The sequence below is a fragment of the Anomaloglossus baeobatrachus genome, chromosome 8, assembly GCF_048569485.1.
Source record: "Anomaloglossus baeobatrachus isolate aAnoBae1 chromosome 8, aAnoBae1.hap1, whole genome shotgun sequence".
Classification (NCBI taxonomy): domain Eukaryota; kingdom Metazoa; phylum Chordata; class Amphibia; order Anura; family Aromobatidae; genus Anomaloglossus; species Anomaloglossus baeobatrachus.
The window spans coordinates 194,382,002-194,409,246 of NC_134360.1; the positions used below are offsets into that span (position 1 = coordinate 194,382,002).

Sequence of the window (27,245 nt, forward strand, 5' to 3'; positions counted from 1 at the left end):
CCTCAACCTTAACAGCACCGCCGACCAGAGTGGGGTGAGAAGGGAGCATGCTGGGGGCCCTATATGGGCCCTCTTTTCTTCCATCCGACATAGTCAGCAGCTGCTGCTGCTGACTAAGATGTGGACCTATGCGTGGATGTCAGCCTCCTTCGCACAAAGCATAAAAACTGAGGAGCCCGTGATGCACGGGGGGTGTATAGGCAGAAGGGGAGGGGCTTTACACTTTTAAGTGTAATACTTTGTGTGGCCTCCGGAGGCAGAAGCTATACACCCAATTGTCTGGGTCTCCCAATGGAGCGACAAAGAAATAATATTACTTCAATAAACTACAAATGATAAAGCAGCAACAAAGATTTATCTAAAATGATTTATCACCATTTGAACTCCTGTAAGAAAAGGGACATACACAGATATAGTTAGACCTCATGGGGGAATGGCTCTGTTAAAACATTAATATTTGAGAATACTACAGCATGAAATTTTAAAACAAATATTCTGACTGATTAGTGTGAGATCTGCCCAGTCATCTTTTTCCCTGCAAAGATTTAATAATTCTAATAAATGATCAGAAAGCCTTCAGTATGTTATTCTTTATCTTTGGGGAACATTAAAAGGGAAACGGTCACCAGATTTGGCGACTATAAGCTGCAGCCACCATCAGTGAGCTCTTATATATAGTATTCTAGAATACTATCTATTTGGTGGTGCAGTGCAGACTGGTCGGATAGGAGTTTCCATTCTCCGGTCACACTTTCATAATACTCACCTAGGTGGCGGTCCGGTCCGATGGGTGTCACTGCTCTCCAGTCCACCACCTCTTCTCTACTGCCATTGCAGTCCTTCTACCTAGCCCAGTATGGATGACACATCTATGTCATCCACACAGCGGTCTCCATCTTGCTCCTGCACAGACACACTTCTCTCTGCCCTGCTGAGGGCAGATCATAGTACTGTAATGCGCAGGCACGAGGAAAGGTTAAAGACCACCCACGCATGCACATTACAATGCAGGACCTCAATGCTGGCTAGTGTGGATGACATAGGAGGAGTCATGCACATGGGCCTCTGAAGGAGAACCGTGATTGCAGCATGTAGGAAACATCAGTCGGGAGAGCAGCGACACCCATCAGACTAGACTGCCCCTAAGATGAGTATTATAAAAGTGTTTTTTACATTCTATACAGCAGCCTGGGCTCTTATATACAGTATTCTGCAATGTTGTATATAAGAGCTCAGTGGTGGTGGATGCAGCTTATAGGGGACAAATTTTGTGACCGCTTCCCTTTAACACTAGAAGTCCCAGGAATTTTGAGCTCTATAGGATTCCAAATGGTAGAAATGTTAAATGACCCCTCTCTGGGACTTCTAGTGTTAATCTACAATGCAGACATTGTACCAATGTTCTTCATATTGTATTGGTACTTCTGAGTATAAAGACTAAATACAAGTCGGTTGGACAATAGTATTTTCTCCAGTACTCCTTGAGATATAGGCCCAGACATGACACCTACAGGCTCCGTAAAGGCAAAAATAGGTCTAAGGTTATTGCAATTTCTAAAAATAAAAAAAGTAATGAAAATAAGTGAATTATGTGCTTGGACCTAAATAGGATTAAGACTAAAAATGTTACAACTCTACAATCAATATTGTAACTCAAATACAAATGCCATTATAAAGCCCCCGTCCATTCAATCAAGTTTATTTCCCCCATGATCTTGGCTCAGTTCTTCAAGTGGTAAAAGTACAGTCAAGGTCGGCTTTTCCGCTTGTCCTCGAAAAGACTCCTCAACATATACACTTGGGTGACGCAAACCACGACCATCACTACTAAGTTCACTGTGGACCAGAAGTTCACTCGGTCATAGTTACTCTCCTGGATATTACGATCTCTTGCTTCGAAGGCTTTGAGCAGAGTCTGCAGCTGGAGGCTTTTGCCTAATCTGGCTTTCACGCTGTTAATGGTTTCCTGGAAAGAGGAAAAAAAATAAAATGTCAACGAGTTAGAAAATAAAAGGTCTCACATCGGAAGACTAAAAAGTCATTGTTTGTGGTAATTCACATTACTATTGTGGGTGGATATTCTTCACTGTTATAACCCACGCAGCTGCGTAGCCATGGATGACGAGATTATTCCAGCCAAACACAATAATGTATGTATGTATGTATGTATACATACATACATACATACATTTTGCCTTAAGATGATTACTGGTTCATCTGATAAAACTGATAAAAGGTGACTAAAGTCACAAAGTAGTATCACCAAAGGGTAAATTTACCGATAACCTTCTCCTCTAAAAGGTACTGTCACATAACGAGATCGCTAGCGAGATCGCAGCTGAGTCACGGTTTCTGTGACGCAGTAGGGATCCCGTTAGCGATCTTATGTGTGACACCTACCAGCGATCAGGCCCCTGCTGTGAGGTCGCCGGTCGTTGCAGAATGGTCCAGGCCATTTTCTTCAAAGGCGATGTCCTGCTGGGCAGGACACATCGCTGTGTGTGACACTGTGTGACAGGGTCACAGTGACTGCTGAGATCGTTATACAGGTTGCTACTGCGATCTGTATTGTTCCTGCATCGCTGGTAAGGTCTGACTGTGTGATATCTCACCTGCCACCTCCCAGCGACTTACCTGCGATCCCTATCAGGTCGCATCGTTTTCGGGATCGCTGGTAAGTTGTTATGTGTGACTGGGCCTTAAGAGGGGGGTTTTAGTCTCAGAAAAATGCTGAGCAGATTAAGTCTGTGGTTTTGATAGATCACAAATCAGACCAATGTCAGTCTAAAAGGCTGTGCACAAGTCTGATTTTTTTTTTCTTTCTTCAAGTGTTCCGAGAAAAAAAATAAAAAAATAAAAAAAAAAAGGAAATGCAAGTCTGCGTGTATTGAAAACATTGAACTGCACTTGGATGACATCCAATTTTCACAGACTGGATGAATAGAGGAGCTTTTTTTGTCTCCAATTCTGAGAAAAACAGATCTGAGTATAATCGGACCGTAGTTCTCTCAGGGGTGGAGATAATGGTCGTGTGCACCTACCCCAACCCAGAGCAGCCTCCACCACTTCAGCCATTGAGCTCATTAGCTGGTACTAGTTAGGCCGAGCTCACCGACTGACTATTGCACCGATTATGCTGCAATAATAGAACGTGGGAGCAGCAGTGGAGATTCAGTGCTAGACCTGGGAAGGGTGAGAAAAGCACAGGGATTTATTATTTTTCTGCTGATTTAAAAAGGAACCTGTCACCAGATTTGGAGACTATAAGCTACAGCCACCACCAGTGAGCTCTTATATACAGTATTCCAGAATACTGCATATAAGAGCCCAGGCCGCTCTGTATAACATAAAAACACCTTTATAATTCTCACCTAAGGGGCTATCCGGTCCGATGGGTGTCACTGCTCTCTGGTCCAGCGCCTCCTCTCTGCGTTGATCGCTGTCCTTTTCCTTCTGAGGCCTGTGTGTATGACACGTCCTATGTCATGCACACTAGCCGGCTTTGAGGTCCTGCACAGGCACACTTTGTTCTGTCCTGCTTAGGGCAGATCAAACTGTTATAGGGCCCATGCACGGTGATCTGTAACCTTTCCTCACGCCTGTGCATTACAGTACTTGATCTGCCCTCAGCATGGCAGACCAAAGTGTGCCTGCGTAGGACCGCAATGTCAGCCTGTGTGGATGACGTAGATGCCAGAGGAGACACCGCACCAGAGAGTAGCGACACCCATTGGAAAAGACCACCCCCCCTAAGTGATTTTTACGTTCTACACAGCGGCCTAGGCTCTTATATAAAGCATTCCAGAATACTGTATATAAGATCCCACTGGTGGTGGCCGCAGCTTATAGGCCCCAAATCTGGTGACAGGTTCCATTTAAACACCAAACTGCACATATGGCCAGGGTTTCTCTTTAATCTGGAAAACACCTTGAAATACCAATTGCCAGTAGTAAAATATATAATAAAAATATCTATATATACACACCCAAAACTAAATTTAATGACACAGGTCTAAAATACAGATGTATTTCTGTATCTTTGTGCCTAGTATCTTATAGATCTTTCATCCGTATTATGCTGTAATATTAAGCAGTTTATCCCCCTGGTAAATGATCGGCACGAGCATCTCTGCAGCAGTCTAACATTGTGGCTGTGTCCTGTTATTTTTAATGTGTCCTTATATCAGTCAGTATAAAGGCCAGATGGCAAAGTTGAGATTTGTGAAAATTACTTTTATGCCAGTCTTGGATAAAAAAAAATTAAAAATAATCAAGATTTGGGTTATGCGGTAAACAAAAAAAAACAAACATGATGGGTAGCACCCCCCCACCCCCCAGTGCTGCTGCACTTTGTGGTGAAAAGACACATCCACCTAAGGGAAAGAATGAGTGCGCGAGCTGACAGTCCCACTGGAGGGGATATGGGTGAACCCGTGCGCTTATTAATCCGCCTTGTGAACCTAGTCATCTGGCGCACACAGCAGCCGGATTGTAGGAACCAAACACACTGCACGTACCGTCATGCAAAAAACGCAGTCAACTTATGGTCACAATGCGCCATTTAGCTGCATGAACAGTTTGCACTTTTTGTGCGATTTTAAGCAAATTTGATCCTATTTTCCGTGATCTGTGCAAACCGGACTGACACACCTCAGGACAAACTGGTTTACATACAGGTCATTCTCCCCGGAATCTCTGCCAACAATCAAATTTATTAATTGTGTTTCACTGCAGCAAATTATTAAGAAATCCAAACACGAATGTGGAACATGGGGGCCAAGAGGTCTGTCCAATTCATTATAGTCTTTATTTTCTATCCTCCGTTTTTTCCCATGATGGGGTCAAGTGCATCTTAAAAGTGTTGATTTTTTTTTATATTATATCAAGATGCTTCCAAGGTCCTATATATTGTACTTATATATTGCTATGATATTCCGCAATGCCTGGCAGACATGATCATCACTGTCCCCATTGGGGCTCACAATCTATATTCCCAATCTGTATGTTTTAGGAGCACTGCCCTTTCAGTGTAGATGTGAGAATATTGTTCATTTGGCAAAGTTACCGCTACGACAGGCACGTTTTTGCGGGGAGATACTACTGCTGCTGCGCTGAACACAAAAAGTGAGCGTCAATCACATCTCACTGTTTCTTTGGTCGGTGGAGGGAATGTTGACAGTACATATTAGCACATTATGTGATCATCGTATCTTCACATTAAGATGAATATTGCCATCAAGACAATGGATGAAACGAAAAGCAAACTGTACCCAGACGTTTATAGATGTTTGGATACAGCAAATAAAAAAAAAATAAAAAAAATTTGAAGCCTAAAAGTCTTGCACAATATCTAACAATGCAAAGGTCACTGGAGATAACCGGTTCTCTTTACTTACGTGTAACTTCTACAACAAAAGCCTGTCTGTAATTCTTCACGAAAGCAGAAACTCCCATTTATATTTACCTTCCATGTTTAAACGGCAGCTTCAATTAATTATCAAAAAACTAAACACGACATTAACACAGGCGGTCAGCAGCCGAAAATGTAAAGTGATTAACAGTAAATAGGAACATTACCGATGGCAAACATGTCTGTGTGTGCTGGAGCTTTCCGTCCTGGACTCGGTCCACCTGCCCTAAAAGTTCACACAGATCTGCAACTTCCATTCTCACTTGTCTCAATTATAGTAATAAACCTAGTTTCTATATTACTCACATCAGGCGCAGCCATCTGCTTATACAGCTGCAACAACGCATGTGGGAAAAATTGTTGGTACCCCTCATTTAATGAAAGAAAAACCCACAATGGTCACAGCGATAACTTGAATCTGACAAAAGAAATGAATGAATGAATGAATGAATGAATGAACGAACAAATGTAAGTCAGACATTGCTGCTTTTCTGCTTCCACAGAATTTTAAAAGAAAACCTAAAACTTCATGAAATAGGCCTGGACAGAAATGAGGTTATCCTCCTCCTCCTCAACTTAATATAAAATAAATAAAAAATAAATCTTTATTTTCATATAGCACTAACATATTCCGCAGCGCTTCACATACATCAGGAACGCTGTCCCCATAGGGGCTCACAATCTAAATTCCCTATTGGAGTGTGGGAGGAAACTGGAGAACCCGGAGGAAACCCACACAAACACGGGGAGAACATACAAACTCCTTGCAGATGTTGTCCTTGGTGGGATTCGAACCCAGGACCCCAGCTGCAAGGCTGCAGTGCTAACCACTGAGCCAGCATGCCACCTTAATATTTGGTTGCACAACCTTTTGAGGCAATCTCTGCAATCAAACGATTCTTGTAACGGTCAATGAGACTTCTGCACCTCTCATCTCCACAGGTATTTTGGCCGCTCCGCAAGAGCGAACTGGTCCCGTTGTCTGGCGTTTGAAGGTTGCCTTTTCCAGACAGCAATTTTAAGCTCTTTCCGAAGATGCTCAATCGGATTTAGGGCAGGACTCCTAGAAGCCACTTCATAATAGTCCAATGTTTTCCTCTTAACTATTCTTGGGTATTTTTAGCTGTGTGTTGTGGGTCATTATCCTGTTGCAAGACCCAGGACCTGCAACTGAGACCAAGCTTTCTGACACTGGGCAGCACATTTCTCTCTAGAATCTCTTGATAGTCTTCAGATTTCATTGTACCATGCAGAGATTCAAGACACTCTGTGACAAATTCATCAAAGCAGCCCCAGAACATAACAGAGCCTCCTCCATGATTCATAGTAGGGACAGTGTTCTTTTCTTGACATCCTTCATTTTTCCGTCTGTGAACACAGAGCTGATGCGCCTTGTCAAAAAGTTCCATTTTTGGCTCATCTGTCCATAGGACATTCTCCCAGCTTTGTGGCTTGTCAACATGAATTTTGGCAACTTCCAGTCTGGCTTTTTTTATGTTCTTTTTGAACAATGGTGTCCTCCTTGATAGTCTCCCATGAAGTCCACTTTGGCTCAAACAATGACGGATGGTGCGATCTGACACCGATGTTCCTTGAGCTTGAAGTTCACCTTTAATCTTTTCAGACGATTTTTTTCTGGGCTCTTGTTAACCTTCGTATTATCTCTTTGATTTGTCATCAATTTTCCTCCTGCGGCCAGGTTCAGAAAGGTTGGCTACAGTCCCATGGGTCTTAAATTTCTGAATAATATGTGCAACTGTAGTCACAGGAACATCAAGCTGCTTGGAGATACCTTTACCTTTAACATGTTTGTCTATAATTTTCTTTCTAATCTCCTGAGAACTCTTTCTTTCGCTGGTCCATGTTGAGTGTGGTACACAACATGTCACCAAACAGCACAGTGAGTATCTGTAGCCCTATATACAGGCCCACTGACTGATTACAAGATTGTAGACACCTGTGATGCCAATTAGTGGACACACATTGATTGAACATGTCCCTTTTGTCACATTATTTTCAGGGGTACCATCATTTCTGTCCAGGCCTGTTTCATGAGTTATTTTTTTTAAAAAATTCTGTGGAAGCATGGTTGAAAAGCAGCAATGTCTGACTTTCATTTGTTCATTTTAATTATTATTACTGTCAGATTCAGGTTATTTTTCTCCAGATCATGCCCAGTGCACATCCATCTTCTGCCGGCCGCCATCAAAACTGAGGTATGTATGGTGAAGCTGTGCATTAATTAGCATGTTAGTACGCCCACAGGGGCGTGCTTACATGCTAAGGGGGCTGACTAGTCAAGGGAAGTAACGCCCTTAATGACTAGTCCCCTTGCTCATTAGCATATCATAGCATATAATACTTTTTCTAAAGATCTATTTATCTATGCTAGTGTATACAGGGACGGTTAGGCAGGGATTAGCAATATGCACCCAGAACTGCTCATGGTTCTGGGTGCATATTGCACCTCACAGGTTCCCTTTAACGTATATGAAAATATACAATTATTTGACCCATATCAGACTTTTATGGAAGAAATTGGGAAAAGAGGAGCGAGTTAAATATTTGTTTAGACGTTTTCATTTTCTTTAAAAAAAATTGTTTAAAAGAACTCAAGTCCTCAGTGGTTGATACCTTTTAATGGCTAACTGAAAAGATGGTAATAATTGCAAGCTTTCGAGACTACTCAGGTCTCTTCATCAGGCATGGTATAACACAAAATCTGAAGAGTCACATATTTATACACAACAGGACTTAGAATAGTGCAGTAAAAAAAAACAAAAACAAAAAACAAGTTATATAAAACAGAACTATCACTATGGCAGGGGGGCAAACTGTTGTGGCCATAAATTTTGCTGCAGTTCAGTGTGAAAGTTTTATTGTCCTCCGATCAGGGTCTGGTCCGGGCTGTGACACGCTCGGATGGTCATAGGAGCACATCTTTTAACTGATGTAAAAAGACATGAATCCATGAGACACATTCATTCCTACTCTGAATGTGTCAAAGGTCATCATAAGTTTGTACTCCCTAAGTTAATTCCTAAGTTAATTTCCCTAAGAGACTTAAATTTGCGATACTGCAACAATTCAGTACAAATCATGCTTTCCTATGAAAAGTAAATTGTGGAGGTGATGGAGGCCTTGAAAAGAGCTCCATCTGCTACGATAATTAGAGAAAAATGATCAATCAGGACGCTTTACCCAATTTTAGAAGACTAATGTACTATAAGATAATTTGAGTATCAATGAAGGGAATTTTGTTTACTTACCGTAAATTCCTTTTCTTCTAGCTCCAATTGGGAGACCCAGACAATTGGGTGTATAGCTACTGCCTCCGGAGGACACACAAAGTATTACACTTTAAAAAGTGTAAAGCCCCTCCCCTCTGCTATACACCCTCCCGTGCATCACGGGCTCCTCAGTTTTGGTGCAAAAGCAGGAAGGAGGAAACTTATAAATTGGTCTAAGGTAAATTCAATCCGAAGGATGTTCGGAGAACTGAAACCATAACCAAGAACAATTCAATCTGAACAACATGTGTACACAAAGAAAACAACAGCCCGAAGGGCACAGGGGCGGGTGCTGGGTCTCCCAATTGGAGCTAGAAGAAAAGGAATTTACGGTAAGTAAACAAAATTCCCTTCTTCTTTGTCGCTCCATTGGGAGACCCAGACAATTGGGACGTCCAAAAGCAGTCCCTGGGTGGGTAAAAGAATACCTCGATAAAAGAGCCGTAAAACGGCTCCTTCCTACAGGTGGACCACCGCCGCCTGAAGGACCCGCCTACCTCAGCTGGCATCTGCCGAAGCGTAGGTATGCACTAGATAGTGCTTCGTGAAAGTGTGCAGACTCGACCAGGTAGTCGCCTGACACACCTGCCGAGCCGTAGCCTGGTGCAGCAATGCCCAGGACGCACCCATGGCTCTGGCGGAATGGGCCTCCAGCCTGAAGGGACCGGAAGCCCAGCAGAACGGTAGGCTTCAAGAATTGGTTCCTTGATCCACTGAGCCAAGTTGACTTGAAAGCCTGCGACCCTTTACGCTGGCCAGCGACAAGGACAAAGAGCGCATCCGAGCGGCGCAGGGGCGCCGTACGAGAAATGTAGAGTCTGAGTGCTCTCACCAGACCTAACAAGAGCAAATCCTTTTCACATCGGTGAACTGGATGAGGACACAACGAGGGTAAGCAGATGTCCTGATTGAGATGAAAAGGGAATACCACCTTAGGGAGGAATTCCGGAACCTGACGCGGAACCACCTTGTCATGGTGAAACACCAGGAAAGGAGCTTTGCATGATAACGCTGCCAACTCAGACACTCTCCGAAGTGAGGTGACTGCTACTAGAAAAACCACTTTCTGCGAAAGACGTGTGAGCGAAATATCCCTCACGACAAACCCTTTTCCAATCCGGATTGAAGAAAGGACAGAAAAGTGGGCAAGGCAAATGGCCAGGGAGAAAAACCCCTGAGCAGAGCACCACGACAGGAATATTTTCCACGTCCTGTGGTTGATCTTGGCGGACGTTGGTTTCCTAGCCTGTCTCATAGTGGCAATGACCTCTTGAGATAATCCTGAAGACGCTAGGATCCAGGACTCAATGGCCACACAGTCAGGTTGAGGGCCGCAGAATTCAGATGGAAAAACGGCCCTTGAGACAGCAAATCTGGTCGGTCTGGCAGTGCCCACGGTTGGCCGACCGTGAGATGCCACAGATCCGGGTACCACGACCTCCTCGGCCAGTCTGGAGCGACGAGGATGGCGCGGCGGCAGTCGGCCCTGATCTTGCGTAACACTCTGGGCAACAGTGCCAGAGGAGGAAACACATAAGGAAGCCGAAACTGCGACCAATCCTGAACTAAGGCGTCTGCCGCCAGAGCTCTGTGATCTTGAGATCGAGCCATGAATGTTGGGACCTTGTTGTTGTGCCGTGACACCATTAGGTCGACGTCCGGCATCCCCCAGCGGCAACAGATCTCCTGAAACACGTCCGGGTGAAGGGACCATTCCCCTGCGTCCATGCCCTGGCGACTGAGAAAGTCTGCTTCCCAGTTTTCTACGCCCGGGATGTGAACTGCGGATATGGTGGATGCTGTGGTTTCCACCCACAGCAGAATCCGCCGGACTTCCTGGAAGGCTTGCCGACTGCGTGTCCCACCTTGGTGGTTGATGTAAGCCACCGCTGTGGAGTTGTCCAACTGAATTCGGATCTGCTTGCCTTCCAGCCACTGCTGGAACGCTTTTAGGGCAAGATACACTGCCCTGATCTCCAGAACATTGATCTGAAGTGAGGACTCTTGCTGAGTCCACGTACCCTGAGCCCTGTGGTGGAGAAAAACTGCTCCCCACCCTGACAGACTCGCGTCCGTCGTGACCACCGCCCAGGATGGGGGTAGGAAGGATTTTCCCTTCGATAATGAGGTGGGAAGAAGCCACCACCGAAGGGAAGCTTTGGTTGCCTGAGAGAGGGAGACGTCCCTGTCTAGGGACGTCGGCATCCTGTCCCACTTGCGTAGGATGTCCCATTGAAGTGGACGCAGGTGAACTGCGCGAAAGGGACTGCTTCCATTGCTGCCACCATCTTCCCCAGGAAGTGCATGAGGCGCCTCAAGGGGTGCGACCGACCTTGAAGGAGAGATTGCACCTCTGTCTGTAGTGAACGCTGTTTGTCCAGCGGAAGCTTCACTATCGCTGGAAGAGTATGAAACTCCATGCCAAGATATGTCAGCGATTGGACCGGTGTCAGATTTGACTTTGGAAAATTGATGATCCACCCGAAACTCTGGAGAATCTCCAGAGTAACGTTGAGGCTGTGTTGGCAATGCCTCTTGAGAGGGTGCCTTGACCAGCAGATCGTCTAAGTAAGGTATCACTGAGTGACCCTGAGAGTGGAGGACCGCAACTACTGTAGCCATGACCTTGGTGAAAACCCTTGGGGCTGTCGCCAGGCCGAACGGCAGTGCCGCGAACTGAAGGTGTTCGTCTCCTATGGCGAAGCGCAAGAAGCGCTGATGCTCTGGAGCAATTGGTACGTGGAGATAAGCATCCTTGATATCTATCGATGCTAGGAAATCTCCTTGGGACATTGAGGCGATGACGGAGCGGAGGGATTCCATCCGGAACCGCCTGGTCCTTACGTGTCTGTTGAGCAGTTTTAGGTCCAAAACAGGACGGAAGGACCCGTCCTTCTTTGGAACCACAAACAGGTTGGAGTAGAAACCGTGACCCTGTTGCTGAAGAGGGACCGGGACCACCACTCCTTCTGTGCAACCGCCGTACGGCTCGCAGAGTCCAGGACAGCATTAATAGCGTAGGACGCGAATGCCGACGTTTGAGAGGTTATGGACGCCACCTGCGGCGCAGACGTACGTGTGAGTGCGTCAATTTGCGCCTGACCAGCTGAGATAGCTTGGAGTGCCCATACGGCTGCGAATGCCGGAGCAAAGGACGCGCCGATAGCTTCATAGATGGATCTCATTAGGAGTTCTATCTGTCTGTCCGTGGCATTCTTGAGCGTGGACCCGTCAGCCACTGCTACTGCTGATCTAGCCGCCAGTCAAGAGACTGGAGGGCACCTTATGACACTGAGCCCGAACGTTAACAACGTCAGAGGAGAATGTGTTATAAGACGTTTAGTAAAACGCTTGTCCGGGAAGGTGTGCTTCTGTACAGTATCTGTGAAGCCGTTAGAGCCACGTCCGGACAGAGTCCTGGGTTGCGACCTCCGCCCCATCCTCTAGAGGGTCCTCAAGCTGAGACCCTTGAAGAAGTCGGGGAAGATTCCAAGCAAGGCTGCTTAGCCGGACTGGGACTGCGGTTCGTGCCGGAGTACCCCACGTCATAACTAGAGGCCACCCCAGGAACACGCTTCGTCGCAGACCGACAGAGGCCTGGGGCGATCTCGCAGTGCCCGGGGCCTGTTTAAGGGACCGGTCTGGACTGCAAACTCCTAGTCTCTTAGCCGACCACTTGTCCATAGCCTGAGACATGGAAAGGGAAAATGACCCAGAGAGTTTCTCAGCAAGCTGTAACTCTGTCCCTGCCGCTTGGACCGGGAACGCCGGCGAAGTTTTCATCATGGAAACTCTGTCGCTGTTATCTGTGCAGTGCCTGTAATATAGGCGCACAAGAGGTTAAAATAAGCCAGTGTTTTGGCACCCTTACTCTTTAAGAGCAGACAACAGCCTGTCGTCCGCAGAGTAATCAGTGAGGGTATACAGCCAAAAACAATAATGCTGCCGAACAGTGAAGAAGGGAATTTTGTTACTTACCGTAAATTCCTTTTCTTCTAGCTCCTATTGGGAGACCCAGACGATTGGGTGTATAGCTACTGCCTCCGGAGGCCACACAAAGTATTACACTAAAAAGTGTAAGGCCCCTCCCCTTCTGGCTATACACCCCCAGTGGGATCACTGGCTCACCAGTTTTAGTGCAAAAGCAAGAAGGAGGAAAGCCAATAACTGGTTTAAACAAATTCACTCCGAAGTAACGTCGGAGAACTGAAAAACCATTCAACATGAACAACATGTGTACCCGAAAAACCACCAAAAATCCCGAAGGACAACAGGGCGGGTGCTGGGTCTCCCAATAGGAGCTAGAAGAAAAGGAATTTACGGTAAGTAACAAAATTCCCTTCTTCTTCGGCGCTCCATTGGGAGACCCAGACGATTGGGACGTCCAAAAGCTGTCCCTGGGTGGGTAAAGAAATACCTCATGTTAGAGCTGCAAAGACAGCCCTCCCCTACGGGGAGGCAACTGCCGCCTGCAGGACTCTTCTACCTAGGCTGGCGTCCGCCGAAGCATAGGTATGCACCTGATAATGTATGGTGAAAGTGTGCAGACTCGACCAGGTAGCTGCCTGGCACACCTGTTGAGCCGTAGCCTGGTGTCGTAATGCCCAGGACGCACCCACGGCTCTGGTAGAGTGGGCCTTCAGCCCTGATGGAACCGGAAGCCCAGCAGAACGGTAGGCTTCAAGAATTGGTTCTTTGATCCATCGAGCCAGGGTGGCTTTGGAAGCCTGCGACCCCTTGCGCTGGCCAGCGACAAGGACAAAGAGTGCATCAGAGCGGCGCAGGGGCGCCGTGCGGGAAATGTAGATTCTGAGTGCTCTCACCAGATCTAACAAATGTAAATCCTTTTCATACCGGTGAACCGGATGAGGACAAAAAGAAGGTAAGGAGATATCCTGATTAATATGAAACGAGGATACTACCTTAGGGAGAAACTCCTTAATGGGGCGCAGCACTACCTTGTCCTGGTGGACCACCAGGAAGGGAGCCTTGGATGACCGCGCTGCTAGCTCAGACACTCTCCGAAGAGACGTGATCGCTACCAGAAAGGCCACTTTCCGTGATAGTCGAGAGAGTGAAACATCCGTCAGAGACTCGAAAGGCGGCTTCTGGAGAGCAACTAGTACCCTGTTCAGATCCCATGGATCTAACGGCCGCTCGTACGGGGGGACGATATGACCAAACCCCCTGCAGGAACGTGCGTACCTTAGAAAGTCGTGCTAGACGCTTCTGAAAAAAACACCAATAGCGCCGAGACTTGCCCTTTAAGGTAGCCGAGCGACAAGCCCTTTTCCAACCCAGATTGCAGGGAGGAAAGAAAAGTAGGCAATGCCAATGGCCAGGGGGACACTCCTTGTACAGAGCACCAGTAAAAGAAAATCTTCCACTTCCGTGGTAGATCTTAGCAGACGTGGGCTTCATAGCCTGTCTCATGGTGGCAACGACCCCGTGGGATAATCCTGAGGACACTAGGATCTAGGACGCAATGGCCACACAGTAGGTTCAGGGCCGTAGAATTCAGATGGAAAAAACGGCCCTTGGGACAGTAAGTCTGGCCGGTCTGGGAGTGCCCACGGTTGACCGACCGTGAGATGCCTGTCGCCAGAGCTCTTTGATCGTCATGAAAACCGGGACCTTGCTGTTGTGCCGATTCGTGAAACCCGTCCGGGTGCAGAGACCATTCTCCTGCGTCCACGCCCTGGTGACTGAGGAAGTCTGCTTCCCAGTTTTCTACGCCCGGGATGTGAACTGCGGATATGGTGTATGCTCTGTCTTCCACCCCTAGCAGAATCCGGCGGACTTCCTGGGAGGCTCGCCGACTGCGTAGTCCGCCTTGGTGGTTGATGTATGCCACCGCTGTGGATTGTCCGACTGAATTCGGATCTGTTTGCCTTCCAGCCACTGCAGGAAGTCTTGCAGTGCCATATGCACTGCCCAGAGCTCCAGACAATTGATCTGAAGAGTGGACTCTTCTGAAGAGAGTCCTTGATCGTCTGAGAAAGGGGGACGTTCCTGTGTAGGGACATCGACTTCCCCTCCCATTAGCGAAGAATGTTCTATTGAAGTGGACGCAGATGAAACTGCGTGAAAGGGACTGCCTCTGGATGAGGTGTCTCCTTGAAGGAGAGACTGCACCCCCGTCTGTAGTGACCGCTGTTTGTCCAGTGGAAGCTTCACCATCGCTGAGGGAGTGTGAAACCCCAAGCTAAGATATGCCAGCGATTGGGTTTAACTTTGACAAGTTGAGGACCCACCCGAAACTCTGGGAAGTCTCCAGCGCCATGTTCAGGCTGTGTTGGCATGCCTCTTAAAAGAGTGCCTTGACAAGTAGATGGTCTAAGTAAGGGATCACAGGGTGACCCTGAGAGTGCGGGAGCGGTCCCACTGCTGCCATGAACTTGGTGAAAACCCGTGGGGCTGTCGCCAGACCGAAGGGTAGGGCTACGAACCGAAGATGCTCGTCTTCAATAACGAATCGTAGCAAACGCCGGTGCTCTGGAGCAATCGGCACGTGGAGATAAGCATCCTGATGTCTATTGATGCTAGGAAATCTCCTTGAGACATTGAGGCAATGACGGAGCGGAGGGATTCCATCCGGAACCGCCTGGTTTTCACATGCTTGTTGAGCAGTTTAAGGTCCAGAACGGAACGGAAGGAGTCGTCCTATTTTGTCACCCCGACCAGATCGGAGTAAAAAGTGTCTCTTGTTCCTGAGGAGGAACCGGGATTACGACTCCTACTGCCTGCAGAAGAGCCTCGGCTCGGCCGGTGAGGAAGTTTTTGCGACAAACTGTCTCTCACCCACCGGCCATTGACCTGTGGCAGTTAAATGTCGCTAAAGCGGGGGAGTCTGCCACCGACCGCGGACGCGGAGAGAGAGGGCTGAAAGTCATGAGGAAACCGCCTTGGTAGCGGTTCCTCCGGCTGCCTTCTCCGGGCGTGATTGAGCCCGCCAGGAACCTGCGCCCCTCTGAGCCTTTTGAGTCCTGTTGGACGAGGGCAATTGGGACGTGCCCGAGCCTGGGAAGGACCGAAACCTCGACTGTCCCTTCTCCTGATGGGTCTTGTTTGATAGCTGGGGTAAGGAAGAATCCGTACCCTTGGACAGTTGAATGATTTAATCCAACCGCTCACGAAACAGTCTGTCACCAGATAAAGGCAATCTGGTTAAGCACTTTTGTGGAAGCAGCATCTACTCCAATTCCTTAACACTAGGAGCGTAACAACACGGAGTTGGCGGACGCCACTGACGTACGGCTCGTAGAGTCCAGGACAGCATAAACAGCTTGAGTCGCAATGCCGACATTGCGAGGTGAAGGACGCTACTGCGGCCAAGATGTACATGTGACCGCGTCCCTCTGCGCAATACTAGCTGAAATAGCTTGGAGTGCCTCTATGGCTGCGAATGCCGGGGCAACCGACCCGCCGATAGGGCTGTCTGTCAATGGCATCTTTAAGTGAAGTCCCATCTTCCACTGCAACTATAGATCTAGCCGCAAGCCTGGAGATTGGGGGATCCACCCTTGGAGCGCTTGAGCACGTCAGGGGGGAAGAGACAACGCGTATCTTCAATACGGTTGGAGAAACGCTTATCGGGATAAGCGTGATGTTCCTGGACTGCTTCTCTGGAGTCAGAGTGACCAGAAAAGTACTCAATATACGCTTGAGATACCGAAATAGGGATTTCTTCCGCTGTGAAGCTGACCCCTCCACTGGAGGAGTTGAGGGAGAAATACCCAACCTTCCATTGATGGACGCTATAAGATTATTCACTATAGCGTCACCATCCGGTGTATCCGGATTGAGAGCGGTCTCAGGATCGGAGTCCTGAACAGCTACGTCTGCCTCGTCATACAGAGAGTACTGTGATGAAGTCGAGGGCCGATCTTAGGGAGCTCGCTTAGGCCGTCTGGGACTGTCGTCCGTGTCAGAGCCTGCACCCTGGGATGCATGGGACCCTCCTGGAGCCATGATTTGTTTCGAAATCAGGGTGGCCAGGGGCATTGAATCAACATTGCCCAAGGTCTGTCTGGACTGCAAGTCTGTAAGATGTTAGTCATAGCCACAGACAATATATCAGCGGAAACTGCAACTCCGTCCCTGTCCCTGGACAGGGATCACAGGTGGTTCTTTTGGCCACCTGTAGCAGAGACCCCGTTGAGTAATTACACACACTGGGGGTCCTGGAACAGTCGCATGCAGTACAAGCAGCAAGAAATCCTGTGCCTTGGCACCCATGGTTTTTTTTTTTTTTTTTTTTTTTTTTTTGCTGTTGCTGTCTAGCCATCTAGGAGCATTAGCCAAGAATAGCGACCGTACAGTGCAATGTATAGCATACAAGCATGAAGTACAATAAACACTTCAGCACATGCAGTACAAGGAGCATAGAAAGCCTGTGCCTTGGCACCTTTGCTTTTCTGCTGCCGTTGTCTAGTTATTCAGGAGCATTAGCCAAGAAAAGCGACATACAGTGAATGTATAGCATACAAGCATGAAAATAACCACTGCAGCACATGCAATCCAAGCAGCATTGAAAGCTTGTGCCTTAGCACCATTGCTGTTTGCTGCCGCTGTCTAGCCATCTAGGCGGGTAGACAGCCAAGAATAGCCCTTACAGTGCAATGTAAAGCATACAAGCATAAAGGACACATGACACTGCAGCACATGCAAGACAAGCAGCATATAGAGTCTGTGCTTTAGCACCCCTGATCTTTTGCTGCTGTTTCTAGGTCTGCATCCTGAATAGCGACCGTACAAAAGTACAACAGGACACTTCGGCATTAGTGGGTCAGCACTTTAGTTGCCGCTTACCGCCCGCACAAAAGCGGGTGTGTGGCGCCGGAATCCTGTGCTGGTAGCTCAGTGTCTCCGTTTTCCCGCTCTGCGTGCCGGAATGGCTGCCGGCGTCCAGAGGAGAGGGGCGGGCCGAGGGCGTGCCCGAGACAAGAGCGGGAACCCGGCGCCCACTGTGTCTAGTAAAGGGGGCTGGAGAATGCAAATAAGTCTCCAGCCCTCGGCGCTGCTATAGAACAGCGTCTCTCCCTGTCCCTGAGTGACAGGGTGGGGGCGGGAACGAAGCGGCGCTAGGCCGCAAAAGCCGGGGGCTAAAGTTAGAAGCGCCGCCGCCGTAAAAGCGCGGTCGGCGCGTCCCCGGCGCACTACAAGTCGCAGCTGCGCCGCCGCTCCAGGGGCGGTCGGCGCGGCGGTCCCCACACGTAAAGTCCCCCAGTAATCTGCGGGGACTATAAGCCCAGCGCACAGCGCTACAGTCCCCGGCGCACTAGCACACCCAGCAAGCCTGGGGTGTGCGTGGCCTGCCATACGGGGACACAGAGTACCTGAAAGTTGCAGGGCCTTGTCCCTGAACGGCACTCCCGCTCCACATCCAGCAGGTTCTATGGGTCTGTGGATGGAGCCCGGCCTCAGGGCTTGGTGGCCGGAAAGATCCCACTTCCTCAGAGCCCCTCAGGGGGATGGGGAAGGAAAACAGCATGTGGGCTCCAGCCTCTGTACCAGCAATAGGTACCTCAACCTTACAAACCGCAAGTGGGGTGAGAAGGGAACATGCTGGGGGCCCCATATGGGCCCGCTTTTCTTCCATCCGATATAGTCAGCAGCTACTGCTGACTGAACAGTGGAGCTATGCGTGGATGTCTGACCTCCTTCGCACAAAGCAGAAAACTGGTGAGCCAGTGATCCCACTGGGGGTGTATAGCCAGAAGGGGAGGGGCCTTACACTTTTTAGTGTAATACTTTGTGTGGCCTCCGGAGGCAGTAGCTATACACCCAATCGTCTGGGTCTCCCAATGGAGCGCCGAAGAAATCATATAGATAGACACATATATATATATATATATATATATATATATATATATATATATATATATATATATATATATATATATATATATATATATATATATATATATATATATACACACACTGCGGCACCCAGGGGGTGACAACACCCTAGGAAGACCACCTTTGAAAAACTGGTGCCCCCCAGTGCTCAGTGAGGGGGAAGGAGGATAGCAACGTATGCTCCAGCACTCCCTACGTTATGATGCAGGTGTCTGCAGGAATCCGGTGGTCTATAGGGATCAGTGCGGGGGGGCGGAGGACAGCGAGGTGTGCTCCAGCCCTCACTGTCGGCAACCTACCGACCCTCCCGCCCCTCTCCCTGACTGGCAGGCTCAGGGGCGGGAGTGTTAACCCACTAGGCCGCAAAAGCCGGGGATTCAAGTAAAACCGCGGCCGGCAAACATGCATGGTCGGCGCGGTAGTCCCGGACAAAGAATGCCCACCGCAATCACAGCTGCGTCTGAGGCCAAGGTGCTTCAGGCACCGTGCCAACGGGGACACAGAGTACCTGTAGCTGCAGGGTGTCCCTGACGATACTCCGTCTCCGGCAGGGGCTGCGGATGTGGCTTGTAGCCCTCAGATTCTCTGACCCGGATCTCCCTCAGCTGCAGCCAGAAGGTGTTGAAAAAAACATGGCTGACGGCGGTCTCTGAGGAGGAGGGAGGCATGGGCGTGTTCACACAAAAGTGCGGGAATCTGGTGCCTCAGCGTGGGTAGTGAGGGGGGCGGAGGACAGCTCAATGTACTACAGCCCTCACTGTCGGCGTCACACCGACCGTCCCGCCCTTTTCCCTGACTGGCAGGTCTGGGGGCGGGAGAATCCCATACTAGGCCGCAAAAGCCGGGGATTAAAGTTGAAATCGCGGCCGACCGGCAGTGCACGGTCGGCGCGGTAGTCCCGGACCCACACGCACGCCGCAGTCGCTGCAGCGTCTGTGCCCAAGGTGCTTTATGCGCCGTCCCAACGGGGACACAGAGCACCTTGAATATGCGTTACTAGGCAGAAGCCGGAGACTAGAGTGTAAGCGCAGCCGGCCACAAGCGCGGTCCCGGCGCACTAACACGCCCAGCAGTGCTGCAGCGTGTACGACACAAGCGCGCCATGCGCCGTCCCCAAGGGGATACAGAGTACCTCGCAGTAGCAGGGCCATGTCCCTGACGATACTCAGCTCCTGTCCAGCAGATTCCCAGGGGCTGCGGAGGGAGCACGGTCCCAGTGTCTAGAGACCGATTATGGATCCCACTTCACCCAGAGCCCTGCAGGGATGGGGAAGGAAAACAGCATGTGGGCTCCAGCCTCCGTACCCGCAATGGGTACCTCAACCTTAACAACACCGCCGACCAGAGTGGGCTGAGAAGGGAGCATGCTGGGGGCCCTATATGGGCCCACTTTTCTTCCATCCGAAATAGTCAGCAGCTGCTGCTGACTAAGTTGTGGAGCTATGCTTGCATGTGTGCCTCCTTCGCACAAAGCTTAAAAACTGAGGAGCCCGTGATGCACGGGAGGGTGTATAGCAGAGGGGAGGGGCTTTACACTTTTAAGTGTAATACTTTGTGTGTCCTCCGGAGGCAGTAGCTATACACCCAATTGTCTGGGTCTCCCAATGTAGCGACAAAGAAAATAGGGTTCTAGTATTGAGACCGCCCATAGTTCTTCTGAGTTATACTGGAGTAACAATGGGCTGTTATAATGATCCAAGTGTCTCGTACCTATTCTCTGCATATGATGCATAAGGTATAAGGAAACCTAAGGTTTACATATGTGCAGATGTACCGTATTTTTCGGACTATAAGACGCACCGGACCACAAGATGTACCCTGGTTTTAGAGGAGGAAAATAAAAAAATAAAATTTTAAGCAAAAAATGTGGTCATGACACTGTTATGGGGCGAGGATCTGCTGCTGACACTATTATGGGGGTAATGTCCCCAAATACTCTACTAAGATACCCCATCCTGGTAATGATCCTCCTGCCTTGTATGTCCCTCATCCTGGTATAGCCCCCCATCCCGCTACGTGGCCCCATCCCGCTACATAGCCTGCATCCTGTGGAACACAAAAAAACCCCCAAACGTTTATACTCACCTTTCCTCACTCATCGCTCTTCTTCCTCTGTATCAGCAGCAGCGCCTCTGACCTGTGTGGAGCTGTTCCCCGCAGCATTGCGATGTCCTCCTGTCTGCCGGCCGCTGATGTGTGTGGAGAGCAGTGTGCACAGGGATGATGTCATCGCTGTGTGCACCGCTAGTCCCCACACACAGCAGCGGCCGGCAGACAGGACATCGCGATGCTGCATTCAACGGTGACGGGTGAGTATACTTAGTCACTGCCCCCCGCACTGATGATGAGGCGCGGGGGGGCAGTGAATACAGCCACACATGATCACTCCAGGCTGTAGTTGCCAGGGGTGATCACGTGATTTTGCGCACATCACCCGCCCACCTGTCAGCGCCAGCTTCAGCGCTGAGAGAGGATTGCCGTGCATATGAAATGAGCGGATCCACATGGTCACGGCAGGCGCTGCTACAGCCTGCTCATGCCGCTGATTACCCGCTCCACCGTAGAACCCTCATTCGCCACAGCCCTACATTCAGACTATAAGACGCACCCCCCCACCCCACTTTCCTCCAGCATTTGGGGGGAAAAAAGTGCGTATTATAGTCCAAAAAAATACGGTAGTCAATTACAATCAATAATCCAGAAAACCCAGCACTGGGATATTACAGAAAAGTGGAATTGGACACCTAAAATGACATTAGTCAATGACTTGTGCAATCTTGAAGCCATTTTAATCCTGCTGAGTGAGAACCATCTGTGATAAGTTATGAAGAGGCTGCATTACTGGTCGAGAGAACCTTTGCTACATCCGTGTGGTCAGAGTCCGCTTTATAGAGCCCAGTCACCAGAATAACGCCAATAAGGAACATGGTGGGAAAGTAAACCCAAGCTTTGAACATATCAAAACAAAATGGTACCAACCAGTATATCCTCCAGCTTCATATCCAAGAGATCTGTGCCAATGACATAATTCTTCCAATCATCCTTTTCGTCACTGTCTTCGCCCATATGATCCAATATCAGTTCAAAGAAGATCACTTTTTCTGATATACGGCTGAAGGTGTTGTCAAAGCAGAATTCGTAATCTCCATCCACAGTCTCCAACCTGGGGGTGTAGAAGAAGGAGTGCAATTTGTACAGTGACCAAGAAACCGAAAACCCATGATTGATCTATGCACGTAGTCTTCCGTAACTTACGTGTGGACACCATCCGACTGTCGTTCCTCAGATAGGATTTGGACTCCACTTGGAGAGTAGAGGTAGAAATCAATGTCTAAACTTGCCCCATCTAGGACCTTCACATAAAGAACACATAAGATACGGTAAGACAGTATTGGGACACCTACACATTATACATTTACAATGGGATGTTGTATTAATATGAAGTTGGTCCCTTTCCAGCTAGAACAGCTTCCACTCCTCTGGGAAGACATTTTGCAAGTCTTTGGGAAATGTTGCCCCTTCATCCAGAAAAACCATTTGTGAACTCAGACATGAATTCTGGAAGAAAGGGCCAAACTCGCAAACTCAATGATAGAGATGTGAGTCAATATGTTTCCCCATACTGTATGAATGGATACGCAACAAGAATTAACACTATACTGTACACGGTTATAAGACCCAAATATTTATGGTCTGCTGCAGTCCTTCCCCAACGCTGATATACGTTAGTGTTTCATCACATCTCCATTGCGATTTTCAGTCTCCAACGGAAGTGTTCCCGGCCTTGCATAGCAGGTATGATTTAATCCAAAAACAGAAAAAGGACAGAAGACGTGTTCACTCCGCGCTGCTGCTGAAGACTTTACAAGTGAAGATCCAGGACATATCAATGGAGATACGTGGTTTTTATTCAATGCATTTCAAAAGTCATTACAAGCTACTCTTTCAGGAAAAGAATCACCACTGTGGATCTTCCCTTGGAAAGTCTTCAGCAGCAGCGCGGAGTGAACACGTTTTCTGTCCTTTTTCTGCACTGTTCTGTGCACTCGTGTATCTGCAGCAGCTGCTCCATTATTAGGCTATGTGCCCACGGGAGCTTTCATCTGCGGATGTATCCGCAGGTACGAGCGCATGTTTCCCGCAGCTGCCCGCAGCTATTTTTAGCTGCTAGATTACAGCGGAATAGCTGCGGGAAACATGCGGACATTCATGCGGCTTACTTGCGGACGTCCCGGCCTCTTACCTCCATAGTGGTAATTCCAAATGAATAATTGACATGCAATTATACATGCGGATGCCTACATCCGCAGCATGTTTGGCAGCCGCACTTTCCGCAGCATGGACACAGCACTACCCATGTCCCATAGGATAACATGGGGAGTGACTGTACATGCTAAAACCTGCGGATTTATCTAGAAAATCCAGAAAAATCAGCAGGTTTTCCGCGGCAAAATTTGCAGATGCAAGCTCCCGTGGGCACATAGCCTTAAGCATGTCTTGTGTGTCAACTTGAAAAGGGCGTACTTCCTCTCTTAGTCCTTTTTTACCAGATAACACCCTATTTTGCACCTTTGCTTCTTAGTGTTTTTTCATTAATCCAAAAACACTCAGACTTATGTGCCTGTTAAAAGAATCATATTGCAGGACTCTACAGCTTCCCTCCATTAAAAAACACAACTACATTTCCAAGTAGATTTATCTGCTGTTCAGGACTGGCACTTTGACACTACATATTCCAGCAATATACTCAATATTGTGGAGTGCTGTGTATGCAAAGTGATCCACCAATGGTGCTTTCTCCCCTCTCTGCTGAGGAATTCAGTGCTCTCACATCAGTACATCTAAGCCAGGGGTCTCAAACAAGTGGTCCACATGTGGCCCCTGAGGTTGCTTCTTGCGGCCTGCAGGTCCATGGTCCACTTGATTGTGGCCAGTGAAAGAATCGCCGCAGTCAGCGCTTTATTTCATTTTACTGATTTGCAAGGGCTGACAAGCTTTTTGCACAACTAGTCCAATGGCAGCTGCAGGTCTCATCCACAATACTGGTACAGGCATATGGTGTAGATCTACTACATGGATAGGCCGCACATCCAGCCTGTGTATAAGACCTGTACAAAACCAAGACAAAAAAAAAAAAGAAAACATGCAAAGTTCTGCCGGAGGTTAGAAAATCATCATGTACCAATGTTTAGTTATATAGGATCTGATATGACTGAGAAATAGGACGCCGGAGAGAAAAATCACAATCATGCATGTAATAAAATCCTACCAAAATATTTGGAACATTCCATCAAATACACGGACACGCCTGTATAACAGCATGGGCAATGTACAGCTATGTGGAATCTTGCAGTGAAGACCACTGTTCCCCTCACTGCAGAGATGACATTACGGTAATCAGAATACAGGATTATATGTTTTATTCTAAACTCGCAGTTCTTACTTTGGCACAATTTGACACTTTTTCCCCCCGTTTCTCTCTCACTTGAAAAAGTTTGACCTCCATCCATTGGAGGATAACATACTATTTTGGAAATAACTCTAAATGTACATCCGAAGCCCACACAGACCAAGTACAATAAAATACATATATCTACTGTATAATGAAAACTTCCACAACTTCTGAATAAACTTAGAAGTTTCAAATCTTCACTGTTCAAATATCTGTTAATGTCACTACATACCCTGTACAGGGCTAAAGGCCACGTCTCACTAAGCAACATCGCTAGCAACATCGCTGCTCAGGCACGATTTTTGTGACGTAGCAGCGATGTTGCTAGCGATGTTGCTGTGTGTGACATCCAGCAACAACCTGGCCCCTGCTGTGAGGTCGTTGGTTGTTGCTGAATGTCCTGGGCCATTTTTTAGTTGTTGCTCTCCCGCTGTGAAGCACAGATCGCTGTGTGTGACAGCGACAGAGCAACAACTAAATGTGCAGTGAGCAGGGAGCCGGCTTCTGCGGACGCTGGTAACCAATGTAAATATCGGGTAACCAAGAAGCCCTTTCCTTGGTTACCCGATATTTACCTTCGTTACCAGCGTCCGCCGCTCTCAGCTGCCAGTGCCGGCTCCTGCTCCCTGCACACATAGCCAGACTACACATCGGATAATTAACCCGATGTGTACTCTGGCTAGGAGTGCAGGGAGCCAGTGCTAAGCGGTGTGCGATGGTAACCAAGGTAAATATCGGGTAACCAAGGAAAGGGCTTCTTGGTTACCCGATATTTACCTTAGTTACTAAGCGCAGCATGCTTCCACTCGTTGCTGCTGGCTGGGGGCTGGTCACTGGTTGCTGGTGAGATCCGCCTGTGTGACAGCTCACCAGCAACCCGTGTAGCGACGCTCCAGCGATCCCTGCCAGGTCAGGTTGCTGGTGGGATCGCTGGAGCACCGCTTAGTGTGACGGTACCTTAATGCATCTAGAGCTGAAAAGGCCCCTATAATAAATTAGGGAGGGGAGGGGGGGGGGGGGGGGGGGGAGACCAGGAGTGATTTTAAACGATTTAGATCGTTCTGCTGGACATGCTAAGCATGCGCAGTAGAACGTGACGGAATCAGTCATTGGATTCCATCGCTTAGTGCATTGCGGCGGAATCCGCCCCAATGGACAATCATTAAACACCTTGGCGGATTCTAACAGAATCCGTCAAGGTGCGATATTTTAATAACCCAAAAAACGCTATCTGCAGCTTTCCCTCCGCCTGACGCTGCGTCAAATTAACGACGCAGCGTCCTCCAGTGGATGCAATGCAGACACTTGCGTTACAGTGCGTCGTCAATACAAGTCTATGGAGAACAGCGCAGTGCGTTAACGGACTGCGCTATTCTCCATAGCGGTGGATTGTGCTGAATGCAAGTGTGAAAGCAGCTCAAACACACACCTGGATAGTCACCTGTCCCCAGCCATACAGTCCCCGGCACGGACGTCCTCAGCGTCATGGCCCCGCTCTGCTCCATCCCCCCGCACACATTACCCCACAGGATGGGGGCACATGTCAGGATGGTGGCTGCACCACGATGGAGAGACATACCAGTATTGGGCCACATCACAGCATCAGCATATTTTTACTTTAAACTGTTCATGGCCTTCTTTCATTACAAGCCATGGACATCATTAAACATTAGACTCTTCTATTAAAACTGTTCCTTCTGTTTGTCATTTTAAAAACAATAAGAATACTAAATTAAACCTAACCCGTCCAGTCCATTCATTACCTTATTATTCAATCTGCTAACCTACATACACATTCTAGACTACCCGGTACGTTAGAATCCGGCCATCTAAAAAAAAATTTAATATATATATATATATATATATATATATATATATATATATATATATATATATATACACACATACACACACACACACACCAATCAATGAGAGTTCAACACACACCTGGCAGATACCAGTTTTTAAAATAAAAAAAAAATGCCCCCCCAATAAAAAATATTTGGCAGCCAGACCTGTTGAAAATATTCTGCCCAGTAATGTATGTACAGTACATGATATCCTCTTCCTCTAGAACACCTATGTGTTAATCTGCCTGGAGTACTTCTATGCTCACACCCCAAATGTATCAATGAGTTTTTTTCTGTCCCCCAAATATCTATTTACAATCCTGGATAAAACTTTTCCAGGTTCTGCCGCGTTGTGCCGAGGCTGTGATCCCCGGCAGTGCACAGCAGGCGCCCTCCGCCTACCTGGTACTCTATCTCCAGGGTGGCATCCTTCTTCATGGTCTGGTAGAAGCACTCCCTGCGGCCGGCGCCGAGGGTGAAGGTGAAGTCATTATCCACAGCCTGGGAGAAGCCCCCGCAGCGCTGCACACAGCTCAGTGCGGCCAGCAGGGCGAGCAGCGCTGCCCTCCACATGCCCGCGGTGCCCAGCAGTGTCCTCCCCGTGCCCAGCAGTGTGACCGGCGCTGCGCTCCCCGCGGTGCCCGCTCCCAGCACCACCTGCAGGGGCAGGAGCACGTGCAAATCCTCCTCTCCCGAATGTGGGCAGTGCCCGGAAGAGCGCGGTGCAGCCAATCAGCGGAGTCCCCCTGCGCCCCCGGGAGGTCCTGGCTGCACGGCCCGGCCGGTCACACCAGTCCATACTCCCCTCCTACCGGCCACAAGGGCTAGTGCAGAAACCAGGGTTTAAAGGGAATGTGGAATTCTGGGTAATGTAGTTCTGTGATAGAGAGTAACGGCTTGTATTACATTCAGTCTTATCAATATGCGTCTCTCCTCCTGCAGAGGTGTCACTAGGTCCACCCTGCAGTGTATCACTCTCCTATCAGACTCCACATCTCCCCATACATAAAAGAGAGAGGGGATTGTGTAACAGTCAGAACTACAACTCCCATGATGCAGCAGAGAGTGACCCTAACCTTGTATATACAAATGGCATTTTTTTTGTTTTTTTTTACCATACCTGCCTGCTGCTTATTGTACTGGAAACAGCAGGCGCTGGAATAATCAGAATACTATAAGGAATCATCTAAAGAACAAATATAGCTCTCCTGTTAACTTCCGTTACAATGAATAAAGTTTTGAACATTGAATGGTTTCCACGGAGATCTTAAGGCGTCACCCCGCCTCCTTTACAACGGTCAAACTCGCTATTGGTTGCTGTAGGAAAAGGCGGGAACGTGAGTCTGACGGTCTATCCAATCACAGTGCAGAATGTCAGCTGT

At 48.4% G+C, this 27,245-nt stretch overlaps 1 protein-coding gene across 1 annotated transcript; it reads right to left on the reverse strand.

The window, feature by feature from the left end:
- Positions 1 to 353: 353 nt before the first annotated feature.
- TMED5 (transmembrane p24 trafficking protein 5) lies at positions 354 to 26,677 on the reverse strand. Its single transcript, XM_075322338.1, has 4 exons — positions 26,266 to 26,677; positions 21,817 to 21,914; positions 21,541 to 21,724; positions 354 to 1,966 (listed from the first exon to the last, which is right to left on the reverse strand). Exons 1-4 carry the CDS (start codon positions 26,434 to 26,436, stop codon positions 1,748 to 1,750), a joined length of 672 nt encoding a protein of 223 aa, XP_075178453.1. The 5' UTR covers positions 26,437 to 26,677; the 3' UTR covers positions 354 to 1,747.
- Positions 26,678 to 27,245: the final 568 nt, after the last annotated feature.